Source organism: Nothoprocta perdicaria, unplaced genomic scaffold (assembly GCF_003342845.1).
Source record: "Nothoprocta perdicaria isolate Ctin4 unplaced genomic scaffold, notPer1 scaffold_22, whole genome shotgun sequence".
Taxonomy (NCBI): domain Eukaryota; kingdom Metazoa; phylum Chordata; class Aves; order Tinamiformes; family Tinamidae; genus Nothoprocta; species Nothoprocta perdicaria.
Window position 1 is genome coordinate 2,725,604 of NW_020455415.1, and position 17,692 is coordinate 2,743,295.

At 42.8% G+C, this 17,692-nt stretch overlaps 1 protein-coding gene across 4 annotated transcripts in view; it reads left to right on the forward strand.

Annotated features, from left to right (window-relative positions):
- The window catches only part of NRK (Nik related kinase), an 89,751-nt gene that overhangs the window by 42,982 nt on the left and 29,077 nt on the right, over positions 1-17,692 (forward strand). For all 4 annotated transcript variants that reach the window (XM_026038956.1, XM_026038958.1, XM_026038957.1 and 1 more), the window contains 9 exons: positions 1,811-1,941; positions 4,969-5,023; positions 6,063-6,141; positions 6,762-6,937; positions 8,397-8,469; positions 8,867-9,062; positions 9,907-10,056; positions 10,847-11,020; positions 14,093-14,245. In XM_026038956.1, coding sequence (XP_025894741.1) covers positions 1,811-1,941; positions 4,969-5,023; positions 6,063-6,141; positions 6,762-6,937; positions 8,397-8,469; positions 8,867-9,062; positions 9,907-10,056; positions 10,847-11,020; positions 14,093-14,245 — 1,187 coding nt within the window. The remainder of the gene's footprint in view (positions 1-1,810; positions 1,942-4,968; positions 5,024-6,062; positions 6,142-6,761; positions 6,938-8,396; positions 8,470-8,866; positions 9,063-9,906; positions 10,057-10,846; positions 11,021-14,092; positions 14,246-17,692) is intronic.

Below are 17,692 nucleotides of genomic sequence, written 5' to 3' on the forward strand. Positions count from 1 at the left end.
GTCCTTTCACTCAACATGACTTTAGAGGAAAAAGGAAAAAAAAATGTTTGGGAATAAATTCTGTTCATCATTTCTGCAAGGGAAGTGGTTTTAGGAGATTTTCATAAATCTGACAATAAATGCTAAGGCTCTAATGTGATATTACTCATGTGCAGGGGCTATCACTGAAAAGTAGCAGTTACTAAAAGTCATCTCCCAAGAATGCTTGAGAGTTTACTCATTTCCTTTTTCTAGCTTTGGCATGTCGATGTTGACAACTTCTAACTTTTTAAGACCGCAATTGAGTATGTGTCTCCCTTGGGGTGTCTATCTGTCATATCAGTCATTGCAGAGAATGACTGGCAGTGATTTAAAGAGCACCTCAAGCTGAGCACCTCTCATTTTGGATGTTCCTTACACCCTCTCTCATTTCTTTAACTGAAGGAAATCACTGTAGAGTTTGAGAGAAACAACAACAAAAAGTTTCCTGTAGATGTAGAGTAAGACACTTGGCTGGAGCAAAGCAAAATAGTACTTGAAATCTCATTATGATTTAATTTATGATGAAATCTTGGCTTCACTGACATCAAAGGGAGTTCAATGGAGGGAGGATTTTGTCTGTAGTCTCTTTATGTATCAACTTTTACTAGTTTTGTCTCAAAACTAAATTGTCGGTGTGTGTGTCTGTGTGTTTGCCATTTGTTTTAGTTATTAGTGCCACTGCGCTTCACGTGTTGAAGAACTGAACCTTTCTAGCTCTGAGTTTAAATGGATAAAGATGAAACAGATTTACCATTAACAACACAACAACAACAAAAGAAGTGTTACCAGAGAGATTTAGCTCAAATGTGTCTTAAAGAAGCTTGAAAGCCTAGAGGTCCTCGATATAGTGGCATTTCACTCCCACATTTCTGTTTGGAAGCATAATGATTCCAAGAATCAGGTCCACCCTATTATTAGAGAAGATCTGATAAACAGGCACGTTAAATTATGGTAGTACAAATAATCATTTTATGTAGATGATCGACACTGAAGAAGCGAAGGTGAGAAGATTGGCTCCTTGATGGTAACAGTAGTGCTGATCCCCTTCCTGTCCTTTCCTTTCCCTGTTATTTTTGTCTTCTCCATGAATAGCACTCATGCCGTTCCCAGTAGATCCAACTAGCGTATTCTAGAGGTTTGTTCAAAGAAAACTAAAATCACATAATTATTGGTTGTGTGGGCCCTCCTCGTATCCAAAGAAAACAGATCTTGCTCTACGCTCCTGAAGAGCAAGTAACRTCTTTTGAGCACAAAGAGCACAACACAACTCTGGTTATAATAAGCCTAAGGGCTGAATAAGCTAATATGATTCAGGCTGCTCTAAGATGGCTTCAATGTAAAACCTTCAAGGAAGGAGTTCTTCAAAGCAATTCAGAACCAGGTGGCAATGATRGGAGAATTTTTTCCCACTTTAACAAATGGCCTAATTAGCCACTTTCAATTTTCTCGTGTTCCTGAGTGTTGTTTTTCCTTTCAGATAATAGATAAAGATCTGAAGTTCTCCTCAGTGTATTATTTAGACAAAGCATAACTTGCTCTGTAATACCTTTGTAGAATAGTTCGTATCAGCTGTAACCTGACTGCTAGGTTTACCATGTAGTTTCTCTTCTGTCAAAGAGCAAAAGCCAGTTATATTTCAGCTGCTGGACATCATGAACTGTGGAAACTCAGATATGTCTTGTACCCCAAGGGTCTGGTATCTAAAAAGTCTGAAAGTAACTGGGCAAACTTTACATGGATGCAACTGTTTATTCATTTTTGTTTTTTTAATCTCTGCTTGGTTTTTCAGTGGATTTTGGTGTAAGTGCCCAACTGGATAGGACTATTGGGAGGAGAAATACATTTATTGGAACTCCATATTGGATGGCACCCGAGGTCATTGCTTGTGAGGAGAACCCAGACTCCACGTATGATTACAGAGTAAGCACTACAGCTCTGCAGAGGGTGGCAAAGCTTGCAGGTTGCTGCTCAAGTCCTTTTCAATAACTGAACTCGAAGTTCAAACTTCCTTCCTTTTAAACTGCGATAGCATTGCAACTGTGCAAATAGAAGTATTTGTAGTGTGTGGGTGGTTGCTTTTTGTTTTCTCCTTTTCTTTTTCTAAGAGTGGAGTTTCACTATGACTACCTTAGTGAATTGTTAATATGTGAAATGCGCATCTGTGAGCTCCCATTCAATGAAAAAATGCAATATTCTGATATAAGGAGATTGCTGGTCAGAATGGAAGAGAAAAGGTAAACTTAGGAAGAACACTTAAGAATAAGGCTAGTTTGGCTGGGTGCTGCATTCCTCAGAGCTGTTTTACCCTGTATTCAGCTGTAAATCCYGAGTTAGCTGGCAATATTTTGTATCATGGCACTCATGTATGAGCATTTTAACTAACAGGTTTCCCATCCCAGAATGACTTCTAGTTGTTCACAGTGCAGGGCGGCTGAGGGTGGCCAGCACCTCTAGGCTTCATCTCCCTTCCAGGACGCACAGTTCCTGCTCATAGCCTGGAACCTCTCAGCTCCGGTCCCTTAATCATCTTTGTGACCCTTTACTGGGCTTGTTCCAGTTCCTCTTTGCTTTTCACATGCTGGGGAGCCCGGTCCTGGGTTCAGCATTCCCAATGGCCAGTGCCAAGCAGGAGGAAGAATCTCCTCTCGACCTACTGGCATCACTCTTCTAGTGCAGCCTAGTCTTCATTGCCRTCTTCTGTGCAGAAAAGATCAAGTAAATAAATCTGCCCTATCTGTTATTTTATATCCTTATGGCTGCACTGGTTAAGGAGTCCCTGAGCTGCTTTTTGCTCTTTATGAGTGKCCAGGAAATAGTTTCTGTATCCTTATGAGGTGACCTAGTGTTCCACAACCTGCATGCCAATGGCAGCTCTACAAAGTCTTTCTGGTTCTTCTCCTACCTGTTATGATATGCTAATGTTTCTCTAAAGGGACTTAAGTATTCTTTGTCCTCTGGCCTATTCCTAGGAGTGTCGTCGGTCTACGTTCACCATGCGAGCTGTTTTCCAGGGATGACTTTCTGGGCAGCTGTTCTCTCCAGACCTTCTCTTACTTTGGATGCTTTGTTACCACTTTGAATCTTTAATTCTAATTGTGGTTTCAGAAAACTTCCATTTTCTATGGAACCAGAGGCTGCGATTCTCAGTTGTTAAGATCTTTTGTGCTGCATTGGCAGCGTGAAGTTACGCTGTGTGAATGGCAGTCATGACCAAAGAATGTTCTTGGATTTTATTTTATTTTTCATACCATATAAATCTATGCAGAAGCCTCAAGAAATGAATCTCTTCATTCTCTGTCCTCTTCTGTTTTCTTTTTTTTTCCCCAGAATGTCTTCTTTTCAAACTACACAAGCATTAGGGAATATGCACCCTTAATTTTTGAGGTTTCCTTGCCTTGAATAATGAGCATGGTTCATCTACCTGCATTTGTCTTGATCTCTGCTTCTGAATGAATACCACAAGTAGTAGTTTAAACTGATCAACAGAGGGCTTTGGAAGGGCTCATGTGGACAGTGCTGTGACTGAGAACGTGGCAAGGTTCTGGCCTTTTTCTTAATATAAATTTACAATGGATATGATGAGAAGAGCAGAAGGAAGCTGTTCTTTGTGTCTGTCTTTGTAAAATCTTTCTGACCCACCTCCAATGGGCACAAAATGATAAAAATGATAACAAACGAGTAAAAAGAGATATGCCTATGTACCTCTATAGAGGTGGACCTTTACAGGCACAGCTATCATTTTTCCATTTCATCTGATTGTGCCTCACACTTTGAAATCCCAAGCCAAATCCTCTGTAACCTGCTTGTTCCTCCCATTTTTCTCAGAGTACTTCCATGTGACAGTCATTCTTGTCACGTTTCTTTAGAAGACTTTCTCTGCTTTGATTAATTACAAGTAATATTCTGAATCTATTAATTTCTACCAGTTTTGTTCTCAGATTCTTCCCCAAACTATAAAATAAACTGTTTTTCAGCTTCCTTAAAGCATTTCAGAGCAGCTGGACTGAGAAGGCTCTGCTGGTAATGTTATAGGGAGTCAAATCTGATATGAGCCATCATTGTCATATATACGGTCATATTTATGCAATATAATACATCTTCATGGTGGATGGGTGATAACTCACTTTTAATTTTTGAAGACTTGCCTTCTATCTACCAGTGTGTCTCTCTCAAAAGGTAATTTTAGAGAAACCACATGTGTTTATTTGGTCATGTGTCTTTCATCTGGCTACATTTAGACCCAGAAACAGAGAAGTGATGCAGGTGAGCAATCAGATGATGCCTGTGAAGATTTTCCATCACTTGTAGTAGTCCCAGTTAACCTTCTGTAACCAAAGCGTGGCCCTTGGCATCCAGGGAAGCTCCTGAAGGAAACTCCAGCCTAGGATGACTGAGCTCATGTATATTAAGGCATAAACCTGACTACCCAATTGCACTTTCCTTTCATGTGCTCAAAAACATGGAGACTGTAGATAGGAAAAAGTCAGACCTTGGACCTGATGGTGATTTCTACTCTATCAGTGTAGAAACTCAGTATTAACTGCTCTGAAATAAGCATTAAGACGAGACTTTTACTGACCTGGAGCAAGGGTGCAAGGGAGGTTCTATCTCACTGCCTTGTGACAAGGTTTACTAGCCTAATATTGTATTTTCAAACAGTGCCTGCTATATTCTTTTGTTCTTCAAGGTAAGAAGGTGCAATTTGCATCCTGCTGCTTAAATGGTGAACCAGCTCTTCTGTGTTACATGGGAAATGAAAAGGAAAGCTTTGGACTATTAGCACATTTCCCAAAAATTCAGTAGGGAGAGGGAGGGAGTAGAATATAGGTCACTTTAGTGTAAGAATGACATGATCCAGAAGAAATTTAGGAAAACGTAATAATAGTTAAAAACAAAGCAAAACTTAAATGCTGCTAGTTGCCATGTGTGCTGTTTCTTTCCCTGCAGAGTGACCTGTGGTCCCTGGGAATCACTGCGATTGAAATGGCTGAAGGAGCTCCTCGTAAGCCCTGTGGGATTGGGGAATGGGGCATTTCTAAGCATCCTGAGCACGTGCTGTATTRAAATAGCTTGTGCTTGGCTAACACGCAGATATTCCAAGCTCTGGCTGTATCTTTCCAAATAGTCTGTGACTTTCTCCCTTGTGTGCCTTTGCTTTCCTCTACCCCTCAAGTCTTGGCTTTGCATTTTCATGCTTTGCCTTCACTTCTTAGGGAAATGACAAGTTTTTCCTAGAGCCCTGATTAGTGTCACTTTGTACATCACTGCATATGGATTCAGATAAGCAGAAGTGATTGATGTATAAGCAGAAATATTTGACATGAAAGACTTTTTTTTATTATTTTTTAAGWCTAAAAACTAAAGCAGTGGGGGAAGCTAGGCCCAACGGTTAGGTTTTTTCCTCTGAGGATGTCTTGATTTGTCCTTTTTATTTGCTCACGGACTCGCTTGGGTCCATAACCACGTCTTCAGTCTGAGATTGCCCTGGTTTGGCAGCAGACACTGTTGTCACCCCAGGAGGGAGGCCCTGTCAGTGCCACAGGCACTGATGTTGGTTAACGTTTAGGTTATTTATCTGAACCATAAATCAGATAAGGTTTATAGCATAGTAAGATAGCTATGTGTTTTGACCCCAAATTTAGTAAGCTGTAGCACATAGCTATATTAGATTTAGGTTTATTAAGGTAAAAATATTCTTTTATATACAAGAGGTGAGGTTTCTCATAACCCACTGAAGCCTTATAGATATAAAAAAATACAAGGAAAATTGCAGTTGTTCTTGTCATGCAGCAACTAGCTTGCTTTCTTTTGACTAAATCTTTGTTAATTGGCAATACCAATGTATTGTCACGAATGAGTTCTTGCACCCTGAGTCTTTATTGGCTGCAGCACGTGGGATGGAGAGGGCATGTGTGAGGYGTGCTGAGCCTGGGGTCGTTTGCAAAGGGCAGGACCTGCCCTGGTGGGATTGAAGAAGTGGGAGGCATGTGATGGAGGTGGCACCTCCTCTTTAATGGCTTGTGGTTTCTCTTCTCTTGCAGCCCTGTGTGACATGCACCCCATGCGAGCGCTCTTCCTCATCCCCCGGAACCCACCTCCAAAACTGAAATCCAGAAAATGGTAAAAAGAAGTGCCAAGTGTGCTCTTGCARCTGTGGGCTTAGGAGGATTTTTGAGCTCCAGGGACCCTGATCTTGTCCAGTCCTGCTCTGAGCTGCAGGGTTTTTCCTACACTGTTTGTGGTGCTGGGTAGGCTGCTTGTGCACATTAGGTCACCTTTGGGAAGAAACCTGGTTGTTTCTAACTTGGGCATTGCAGGCAATTCAGTGGCTAGACTGGCGTGGGTGCCTGAAATGTAGCCAGGGACAAGGCTTAGATGGGACTGTCTGGGGTCAGTGTTTTGTCAGAACACTTAGTGACTTTGGGGGGTTAAGGGTAGTCATTGTAGCATAAGGAGAGTTAATTTCTCTTTTAAACTTGAAATACAAGGAAAATTTTGGCCACTGGAACGATAGGGGTACTTTTCGAAAGAGTTGTCATTATTGGCCAGATTGTGATTATATTGAAACTAGTGTAAATTGCGTTGAAATGGGGCTTGTGTGGAGTTCTCTCCATTTTCAGCACTGCATCCAGTGCAGAAGGAACCCATGCAAATCTGGTGCTGTGGGTCATTTGGGGATAGTCCCAGGCACTCAGGAGGAAAAGGACATTTATTTTCTCCTATTTTTCTAACTTTTTCAGGTCAAAGAAATTCCTTAACTTTGTTGAAAGCTGCCTTGTTAAAAATTACTTGCACCGTCCGTCCACRGAGACCTTGCTTAAGCATTCCTTCATCCGAGACATGCAGAATGAACGGCAAGTGCGCATCATGCTGAAAGACCACCTGGACAGGACCAGGAAGAAAAGAGGAGAAAAGGGTAAAGGGGCAAAAAAAGACATAAAAAGCATGCAGGCAGTGGGCCCTCTTCCTAGTTTTGGCAGCTAAGGACAAGGTGGATGTTACTAAAATAAATACTGGTGTTGATGGTGGCGGGGGCACGTTGAAAATCATTTTGTCAAACCCAGATATTAATGGTGTTTAAATGCTGAAGTCTTTGGAGCCTGCCTGATACTGATTTCACCAAAAATAACCTTAATGCTAATGTGATCGGGGAGTCCAAGGAAAACCAATGCCTTTAATCTTTTGAATGTCTAAATAGTGTTGAGCAAGCCTTTCCTAGTCTCTTAGTTCATCCATCTACCCTCTGTCCCCTTAATTTACCTACTGCAYCTCTGTGTAATTTTAGCTCGTGAGATCTTTGAGGACAGAAAAGCTTTTTGTGGTAGAGTGCACGAAGGAGGCCTTGAGAAGGCCTCCGAGTTGCAGCGAGGTACAAATGGGTATAATGAGTCATCTGCCTTATAGGGCAGCTGAAGGAGAAGGAAGCATCTGAGTTTGCTGCAAACGCTAGCCTTATTATTCAGAGCAGAGCCTGGGAGAAGCGATATTGGAGTGGTATAAATGCCTGCACACTGCCCACTAATTGCTGTGCAAAGTGRAGAAGGAGCCATAGCCTCTTGACCCCTTGTTTTTCCTGCCCTCTCTCGCCCTCTTCGCTTAGTCTATATGATACCTGCAGGAGAGGTGCTGTGAAGATTGACTGTAAGGGCAAACCTGGAAAGCCCTAAAAAGTTGGGGAGTAATGTATAAACTCTTTAAGTATAGATTTGTCAACTGTACTATTGTTATCTGAAATGGAACTGCTGTTTGCAGTGCAGATTTCCTGACTCAAATAATAATAGTAAACACAATGATGGCTTTAAGCTCTCAAAACACATTTGAAAGGAAAGGCAACTTATCAGAGGTTTTCACAAATGCACTTAAAGGGAAAAACGTAATAATCATGATCAGCTAATGCTAGATAGTTATATTTAGATTTGAAAAGTGTTGTTTTTAATCTGGGTTTACTGAAGGCCTCACCCATARAACAGGTATACAGTAGCAGAGAGGCTCCTCCAGAATTAAATCAAGATGGGACATASGGGACTTATATTGCCTTTCTCTGCTAGTGTTGTTATGGAAGTTGGATTTTTCTGCAGGTTTAATTTAGTTCACATTATGAAAATGGGTTAGATTCACAAAACACTGGTATCCATTCACAGAGTAGCAATTTTAGATGGGGTGCATAGAGGGGCTGCCCACTGAAACGTTAGCTGAGCTGGGTTCTGTATTACTTGATATTTTATACTATATCCCCTTAGCCTCCTTGTGCAACCTGTGGCTCCTAAACTCCTGTGAGCTGCATGTAGCTCGGAAGGAAAGTTTGAAGTTCAAGCTAAATGTCTGTAAATGACACCATCCGTCCCTGGCGTTTACATGTTGTTCTCTTTTTTTAGAAGAGACAGACTATGATTACAGTGGAAGTGAGGAGGAAGATGATGAGCTGAATGAAGATGAAGGAGAGCCAAGGTGAATTTTTTTGCTGGAATATAAAATTTGCCTAGCTAAGCTGTTCTTGCAGGCAGCTCTCCTCAGATTGGCTCTCACAACTTACCCTCAATCCCTCATCTCCTGCATTTCCTCCATTGCTTTAACTGTTTTGTAGCTATTGAGTATAACTGCTGAGTGTAAGATGTCAGTAATAAACTGCTTTCCCTGCAGTAGGGAGGAAAATGTAAAATGAAGGAGCCAACAATCAGCTTCAGGCTGGTTTGTAGCACAGTAAATGCAGATGTATTGCCAACACWCTGGAGATTTGTCGGAACATTTTAATTTGCTAACACAAGACAGCAAGGAATTCCCAGTGCGCATTGTACTCTGCTTTAATGTTATGTTTAGTCATATAGAAACTTTCCTTTTGTTTCAGCTCCATAGTTAATCTCCCGGGAGAGTCAACTCTCCGTCGGGAATTTCTGCGGCTACAGCAAGAGAACAAAAACCGCTCTGACCCTCATTGCCAGCAGCAGCAGCTGAAGGACCAGGAGAAATACAAGAAGCAGCTGCTGACCGAGCGGCAGAAGCGAATCGAGCAGCAGAAAGAGCAGAGGAGGCGGCTGGAAGATGTAGGCACTGGCTTATATTGTYATTCCACATCCCCTCTCAAATAAGAAAAATGTGTTGATAGAAAGAAGGCTTTGAAGGGCAAGCGGGCTGTGCTAAGCTGCCAGTGCAACCTGTACTGCAGTCCTTAGCCTTGGGAGAACTCTTGTCACTTCTGGATGCAGTGATGTTAAATGATTTTAAAAGGTCTCTGTCCCTATTGTCAGCTTGCCTGGATCTTTGGGAGCAGATCACAAGAGTGTTTCATTGAAGCGTGCTCTGTGGTGGAGATCCAGGCTGATGACATGAGAAATCCCATTTTCTTTCTCATGTGCACTGCCCAATTCTGAATCTGTCCTTTTGATCACAGTCCTGGCCATGCATCTTTTAAAGGTGTTACAGGATAGCTGCCGCCTTAGCTGCCTGATACCCTGTGCTGTTACAGACACTAAATCACAGGCATGTCGCTTATCCTGAGCATCTGATGATGTTCCAGCATGGACAAACCCCACAAAACTGGTGTTGGTGAGGTCTAATGCTGCTCCARCAAAACTGGGGGAGTTTGGTGAAACTCTTCCTTCTCAAAATGACAGGAAGGTATTTGTCACTAGATTAGCTGCCAGCCACCACATAAAATTCCTGCATCCACTGAAATTAATGGTTTTGGCTGCSAAAAGGGCAAAGGTTTTTACATTTGACAGCCATTGTGGTGGCAGTTTGTGACTGTCTGCTCTTGCTCTGGTGGGTATGAGGTATCCCCTAGTGCTGAGTGTGTATCAGGAAAAGGACCGTGTGGTTAACGCGTACCAGCATAAAGTGGGTACAGAAATAAAGCATGAGCACCCTTGTTTCCTGGCCCTTATCCAGCATCAAAGGCGAGAGCAGGAGCTCCGGAGGCAGCAGGAGTGTGAGCAGAGGTGGCCAGAGGTTAAGGCTGTTCAGCGGGCGGAGGACAAAAGGACTGTGGAAGATGAGCAGTGCGTGGTGGAGGGCCAAGGAAGATCAGAAAAGAAGCAGGTATAAACTGAGTGTTTATTGACAGCCATTCCTGTAGCTGGTGGTGTTCTCCATTACCTGAGCATATTCCCGTCCTCTGAGTCACAGACCAGAGGGGGATTTTTAAAAATGTATTTACTGCCTCTTGTTCTCCCCCCAACCCTTCCTTTGAATTACTTGCCTGTTACTGAGTCACGCTCTTATCTACAGCAGTGGCACTTCCTCTCCCATGAGTATGGTACTTTCATCCCTGTTGTTTCTCCTCACTGCGCTGGTCTTCAGTTGCTTCAGTTTGATTTAAAACATCTTTATACTGAATGCTTCCAGCATCAGTTCAACTTGAGCTTAAACCTCCAGTATCTCTGCTTTGTCTCTGAGTTATAACCAGGAGCATCTCTTTCAAAAATGAACGTGAGTGCTGAAGTCTTGTCGTCAAGTTACTCTGGCCACATTGTTTTCCTACTATTTCAGCACACAAATGGATTTGTAATCAGATAGAAGTGTAGAGTGCTTGATAAGGCCCTCTGCTTTTAAGAAAGGTGAAGAATAAAACATGATTTTCTGCTGTGATTGAGGAGGGTAAAAACAAAAAAGTCAAGCTGTTGTGTCAAGCTTGTCTTTCAGAAGCCCAACAAGATCTGTTTGGGGTCATTTTGTGTTCCCTATTGCTTAGGAGTCTGGCTCTTCAGTCCCTGCTGAAATTCTGCTCACTTTTCTCCTTTAAAATAACTGAGCCAGTATTTCCAGTAGACTTGTTTGTCCTCCAAGAGATTTCTCCCTTTGAAGCTCGACGCTTTTTCTTTACTTTTAGAAAAAGCTGGAAGACATGCAGCAGCAGCAGCACAACAAGAAGGTGCATCGAACGCTCCCCAAAGATCAGACGCAGCTGCTGTCTCTTCAGCATGACCACAAGCAGAAGAAGAAGGAGCCTCCCAAGGGTTCAGTTGCAGCAGCACATTCTCCRGCAGGCAGTACAAGCAAGGAGGTACTGTCTCATCCAAAACAGCATTTTGTCCCAGGCTTGCTCAGCCCACTGTTACTGTATTGTGAACAGCTAGGAGTCCATTTCACATATCTTAACTCTCAGTTCCGAGTGTACTTTTTTACTACTTATATATCTCTCCAACTTGTGAGTGTAGTTCCGCAGCTGATGGGACTGCTGTTTTCCTAAGCAAAAGACAGCTTGCAGGTCCCTCCTAGGAGGTAGCTGTGTGTTCCTAGAATGTTAGGTGTATTAGTGCTTCATAGCAAAGTACCTGCCTAAAATACCCCAAAAAAAGGCTTTTGGGAGAGACTATACATAGATGTGCGTAGAAGAAATGCAGCGTGCTGCTTATTAATGTGTCTTGCTAAAGTCTCTAGGCAAGTCTCTCATCTTCTGTTCTTGGTGGCAATTTGTGTGCATGCTTTGCAACCAGATCTACAAGGTGAAAATTTCTATATTAATGAACAGTTAAACAGTTGATTGTTTTGCCCCAGTTGTTGAAATTATGCATTTTAATAACTGAATAGAATCTGCAAACAGTGCTAAGTTAAGCAGTGATAGGAAATCACAAGACAAAAGATGTCAAGTCTCTTGTTAGAGTAGCTGTCTTGTGAGAACAAGAGACTCTCTAATTCTGTTTGAAGTACAACTTAACTGGGTAATGAATACCTTAACTCTGAAGTTTATTGTACTGACTGATTAAACAAATCATTACAAAAAAAYTTAAATTAGCTTTTTTTGAAACCATTATTTATACAACTAGGAAGGGGTCAGGTTTTGTTTAACTTTGTTTTCTGGTTATATCTTATTCCAGCTAGGGARTGAGTAGGGACTGGATAGAGAAGCAATCCTCTTAGGCTAAATATGCACTAAGAAAAGCCAATAGAAATGGCTTCCTTGCTAGGCCTTGGGCCAGGGGTGGAGATGGGCCAAGGGTCTATGGGAGAAGTTCATTTAACTTTCTTTTCTTCCTTGTAGCTAGAAGACAAAAGAACCACAAAATGTCAGCTCAGATGCTCATTTCTAGTTATGGCATATATTGTAAATGACAGAAGAATTAAATGCATTATGGAATGTTTTGTATGTAGTCACTATTAACTTTTAATTTGTGGGTGAGATTAAAATATAGCTAGTTGCAGATAGGTTAGGCTCATTTGGAAGCAGTATATAAACAAAAGGAAAATCGTGGAGTCTTAAGAGTCCTTCCTGCCCTTCAGGTTCACAGCGCTATGTGGTTGTTYCTACGGCTCCCATAATATACTCTGGTTTTGTGGACAAATTCTTTTAAAACATCCTTTATATAATCTCAAAACTTTTTGGAAGTTCTTCCACTAAAATTGTAATTAGTGGAAAAGCACTGCATTCTTTGGTTGAAATTTGAGACTTTGAAACTATGTCAGCACTCATAGTTGTTCACAAGGATTCAGAAACRTTTAAAAATGTTGACCATGACTGATCATAGATAACTCAGTGAATTTGATCCTGTTAGTACTAATCCTTCCCRTTTTTTAATAAAAAGATGCCAAATGCTTGAAGAGATGCCAGTTTCTCTGTTGTAGAGACCTATACATTGATGGAGGTAGCCTGCCCTCCTCGAGGGTGTTCTTTGCATAACTATGGCATGTGTAGGGCTGTTTATTGCTATATGAAAACTGTTCAGGATTAGTGTTGAGACATCAGAAAGAAAGAAAAAAGAAATCCAAAAACCCAACACATCCCTTCCCTTCCAAACCTCAAGTYTGTGCAAGTTGGAGCCACAGGACCTTCTTTTGGGAGTTGCTCATCTGTGCTTTTGYACTTGTGCTCTTTAGGGCAGGTCAGAGCGGGTCTTCCCTGCCATAAGCAGTCGTAGGCCACATGCTGCACCATGTCTGATCAGCTGGCGTGGGAGCCACGGGGAAGGACTCTCAGCTCAGGCTGGATGTGCGCTAGGTCAGTGCCTTGGTGCCTGGGTGGCAGCTGGAGGCAGTGCTGGGAGCCCAAAGGACAGGCTGAAGGAGCTCGCATTAAGCTATCACATACTGCAGGCAAGGGCCCTTTGGACACACAGATGTACCAGCTAAGTTCTTTCCAGCAATGTAAGACTGCTCTTTTTTTTTTCCATTTTCTTTCTTGCTTGTGGTGAAATTCTGCCTCCAGTGTTAGGAGTTGTCTAAACATGGCCTCAAGAGTAATATAACCACTGAGTTCACTAGGGCTAGGATTTCTTGGTATTTGGCTGTGGTTGCATGTTGTTRTAAGTCTCTCTTCCAATCAAGGTCTGTGAGACTAAAAGGATTTATTTTCTGTCTTCTCAGCAGGTTCCTTGGCTGTGTTGAGAGTGTGCTTAACTTCCTGACATAGGCACAGACATGCAGATGCAGTGAGAGATACCATTACAAATGCCCATCCAGACAGAGACCTGGATGTGAGATAGCATTAATCTCTAGCTTGCTGGGTAGAACTGCCTCTGGACTGYTGAATCACAGGATGTGCTTAAGATTTATACTAGAGAATGAGAATTAGTTATGTTGAATGAAACGAGAAAGAACAGTGAGGTTAAAACCCTGGGATAAAGATTCTGTAATTTGCAGAGCCCTCAGGAAATGAAAGGACCTGTATTCCGTCTAGATCATTTTCCTCAAACTTTTGTCTAGTGCAGTTAAGACACTCAACAACAGAGCCTTAAAAGCGCTTTAAGCAGGAAAGCCACTTGCAGTGATATCGCTGTTGTAGAAGTAATAAATGCATGGCAAAATGGGCTGAATGTTATAAAAATAAGTGAACAGGGAAGGATGATTCCTCCTACTTAAAATCCCGGTCTGTAGCAAATGGGATGGCCAGGAAGAAAAAGGCAGGCTGCAGTTGAAGGGCATCTGGTGCCCCTTTTCCTTGCATGGGTGGTATTGAGGCCTGCTGCAGAAGGCTGATGAACAGGGTAGAGCTGCAGATCGAGAGACAATATTGGCACCTATGGTGCCAGGGCTGCCCTCTCACTGACAAGGAGGCCCATCCAGCTTGGCGCTGCTCTCGGAGAATGTCCAGGCCATGAAGACTGGGGTTGAATGTGCAACTTTCTTCTCTCATCCTCAGGCTGAGGACCGCAAAAAGAAGAGCGAGGGCATCCAGCCTTCTCTGCAGTGGGCAGCGGTGTTGGGGCACGAAGCCACCCCGCACGCTAGGATGGGCTCCGGCAGCAGTTCCAGTCCCTGCACCCCTGCAATGCAGAGAGCCGTGTTAGTACAGGTATGGTACTGCTGCTCCGGGTGGCGAGGAGAGAGCATGGGGTGGTTTCTGAGCAGAAGAGTAACTGGGAAACCTGATTGCCTCCACTTCTGTGCATAAATGATTGAGGATTGTGACAGTCTGCCTCAGAGATGCTTAGTGCCACCATATGCTACTGCATTATAAGTGGAATTATATTTAGGCATTGCAAATTGGGGTTAGATAACGGTTATTTTTAGAAGCTTGGTGCCTGACTGTGCTGATTCTATGGTATTACTCTTAGATGTTTTGCAGAAAGCCTGAATGAGTGTGCTGTTTTGGTCCCTGGATGGTGTATTATTCATATGGCGTCATAAATATTTGTGATTTCCCTGAAAATCATGTACACAAGCAAGATTATTAGTGATACTATAAAATAATCTAAAAGCATGTAGAGAAGCAGTAAGATCTAGTTATCAATGCAGAGTCAGGCTTTGCTTCCAGGTAGAGCCCATAAGGTCTGTGAAGATCTGTTTCTATTCTTCAGCTGCTGTGTCAACACTTACCCTCTTATTGAGGAAAGGATGTTTTTCAGTTACAAATGCAAGAACTCTAGCAATTAGGGTAATGTTCCTGGTGCAAAAGATCTTCTAGGATGCATCTTTGAACAAGACTTAATCCTTATGGTCTGCRTATAAGACCTCTGAGTGTGCCTATAGTAGCACCATCCTCTGGGCACCAGCTAACATACTGTCCTYGTGTGGTGGGCTTACAGGCTCAGCTGCTCTCACTTGTCCACGAGAGCCTATGTGCTTGCTTGTTGAGATGTGAAATATTTTAGGCGTATTTATTTTAAAATCTTTGCACCTGCTGAGCCAAGCTTTTCACACCTTGCGTGTTCAAAGGTGCTTCTAAGCATTTCTTCGTGTTCTTTTATGCTCATCTCTGCAGACTCTGCATATTTTTGTCAGTTTGACAGGAATTGCCCAATACAATCAGTTAGTTACTGATTTCTGACCTGACTGGCTTGAAAAATTCCAGTACAAAAGGTAGAAGTGCTGAACAAGTCACTTTATATTATGAAAACATCTTTAAATAGTTATACATGAGAGTCCTTTTCTCAAAATATTTTAGATCCTGCTATTTCTACCCATCGTGGGAGAGCAGAGTTCTCACAGTGTATCTAAAAACTCGCTTTCATTTCAACATCCTACTCTTTCACAGTGTGTGAAATAAGTAGCTTAGGCTACAGTTTCTTTCTGCTCCAATCTCTTGTGAGGGGCCTGTGAGGAAGTGTGAGTGAAAGCAAAGCAAGACAGTGAATAGCAACCGAGCAAGACCTTGGCTGTGTGAGCACAGCTCGTCTCACCTGGAAATCTCCACTTTGGAAACGAGCAGCAGCAGCAACGACCTTGTTGCCAGGCTCCTGGATGACTGAACAGGTCCTGCTCCCTCTGCCACCACTTCCATGAGGTTTRGTTGGCGGTGCCCAAGGCACCGTAAGAATCATGGCCACATTAGCAACTGCACGGCCTATCCTCACCTGCCCGTGCTGTGCTCAGCGTGTCCTGGTCTGCCCTGCTTGTAGCACCACTCCTGTATTCTGCCGCCTTTGGCTCTGTTTTTTGAAGTACTCCATAATTTCTCTTTCTCCAGTAGCTGGAGTCCTCCAGAAAGACAGGTCGGGGTTCGTGGCTCAGCTCTCCTTATCCATTTGCTTTCTCTTATGTGTTAAAGTGGGTCTGTRGGAGGCTATTAGCATCTTTAAGTCAAAGTCAGTCCGTGCCTTAACTGTTCAAGTTGCCATTGCCTGGTGGTGACGGATAAATCACCACAGGCATTTGTTGGAAAAGGAAAAGCCATGTTTCATCTGAGAGCATTTCAGTGGGAAAATATTTGTGCATGTTCTCACAACCCTTTTTCCAGGGCCCATTTATCATTTCAAGTTATCGGTTTTGTGACTGGGCTGAGTTGATGGCCTGGCTTGTAGAAGGCCACATTGAATCACTGGAGAGCTGGTGCAAGGTCTATGGGAYGGACATTTGTATCTCAGCCTTGGATGGAGGCTGACAGCTTCCTTGAGGTGGATATTTCAGCCCTGCTACCGAAAGGGGAGAGTGCACAGTTCATTGYACGGTGTCTTGGACTCTCCAGGAGCACAGGGGCTGTACAGGGAATAATCCCGCCCCGTTGAAGTGGCACCCTGGGCGTGAAGGGAGCCACAGAATCMCAGAATATTCAAGGTTGGAAGGGACCTCTAGAGATCACCTAGCCCAACCTTCCCGCTCAAGCAGGCACACCTAGAGCATGTGGCACAGGATGTTGTAGTCTGGCTACAACCCAGATTACTTTTTCACCTAGGACAGGTTGCTTGATTTCTCTCAGTCTCCCTGATTTGCCTCAGTCTCCCTGTTGGTGCTTCTCTTTTTGGTAGTACATCTCCCAGCTACTTGAGTGAGTCGTGAGTAATGAATCACTATTTATCACCCTCTTTTCACGTTTCTTGATGGATATAACACTATAAAAATGCGATGCTTTTTAAAGCAGTAGTGTTACTCGAGGATACTAGCAGCAAGAGATATATAGTTTACCCTGTGACTCCAGTTGCTGCTGGAGGCTGCCCTGTTACCCACGCACAAGTCAGTGCTGCAGTTGATAGAGATCATGTCAGATGGGGAGAAACCAATCTGTAGTCTTACCTGCTGTGTTTGCATGGAAACCAGATGAACTTCAATGCGCAGTTTATAAATCTTCCTAAGGGCTGCATTTCCTTTTGCTGACTGGCAGCAGCTGTTGATGCTAATAGCTGTGTGTTTGAAAGTGCAGCATGTATTAACTTTATAAAGTTATACTGCAATATGAGTGATGGGCCAGTTAGTCACCTAGAGATTGAAAGGCTCAAAGCAATATACCCATAAAGTTCAATACGTAGGTGCTGTGCTCATGGAGGTTAAAAGGAGCTGCAGAGCAAAACCGCGAGCTGAATTCATCACAGATGTTTATGCTGAAGAACATCTATCCAGGTTTGTCCAAGAGGCATCATCTGTCATCAATATTCTGCTCAGACAAAAATGATTTCTTATTTTAAGCTATTGCATACTGTGAGATTATATGGCACCTTCTGGCTTCCCAAATCTCTCTCAAAACGATTACACTAGAAAACTTACTGCAGCCTCTGAGATGAAAGGAGTAGGATTTTTCGGTGACTTGTACCCTACATAGCTCTTTTGTGCCTGTCTTTATAGGTGAGATGCAGCATGGTGGCGGATGGGTTGCTGGTTATCCATGGTGTCTGGGAAAGCCATTCTGGGCAAACTGCAGAGTTTTGCAGAGGTTTTGGGAACTAAATCACTGACTCTGTGTCCCTGTCTAGTGTTTCCTGTCTGGCCAGCAGAGCAATTTGACGCACATCTGACAAACTCCTTTAAAACAAACATACAAGCAAAAACCACTTTCCTTTGTGCTGTTCCTATAGGATTTGCTAGTTGG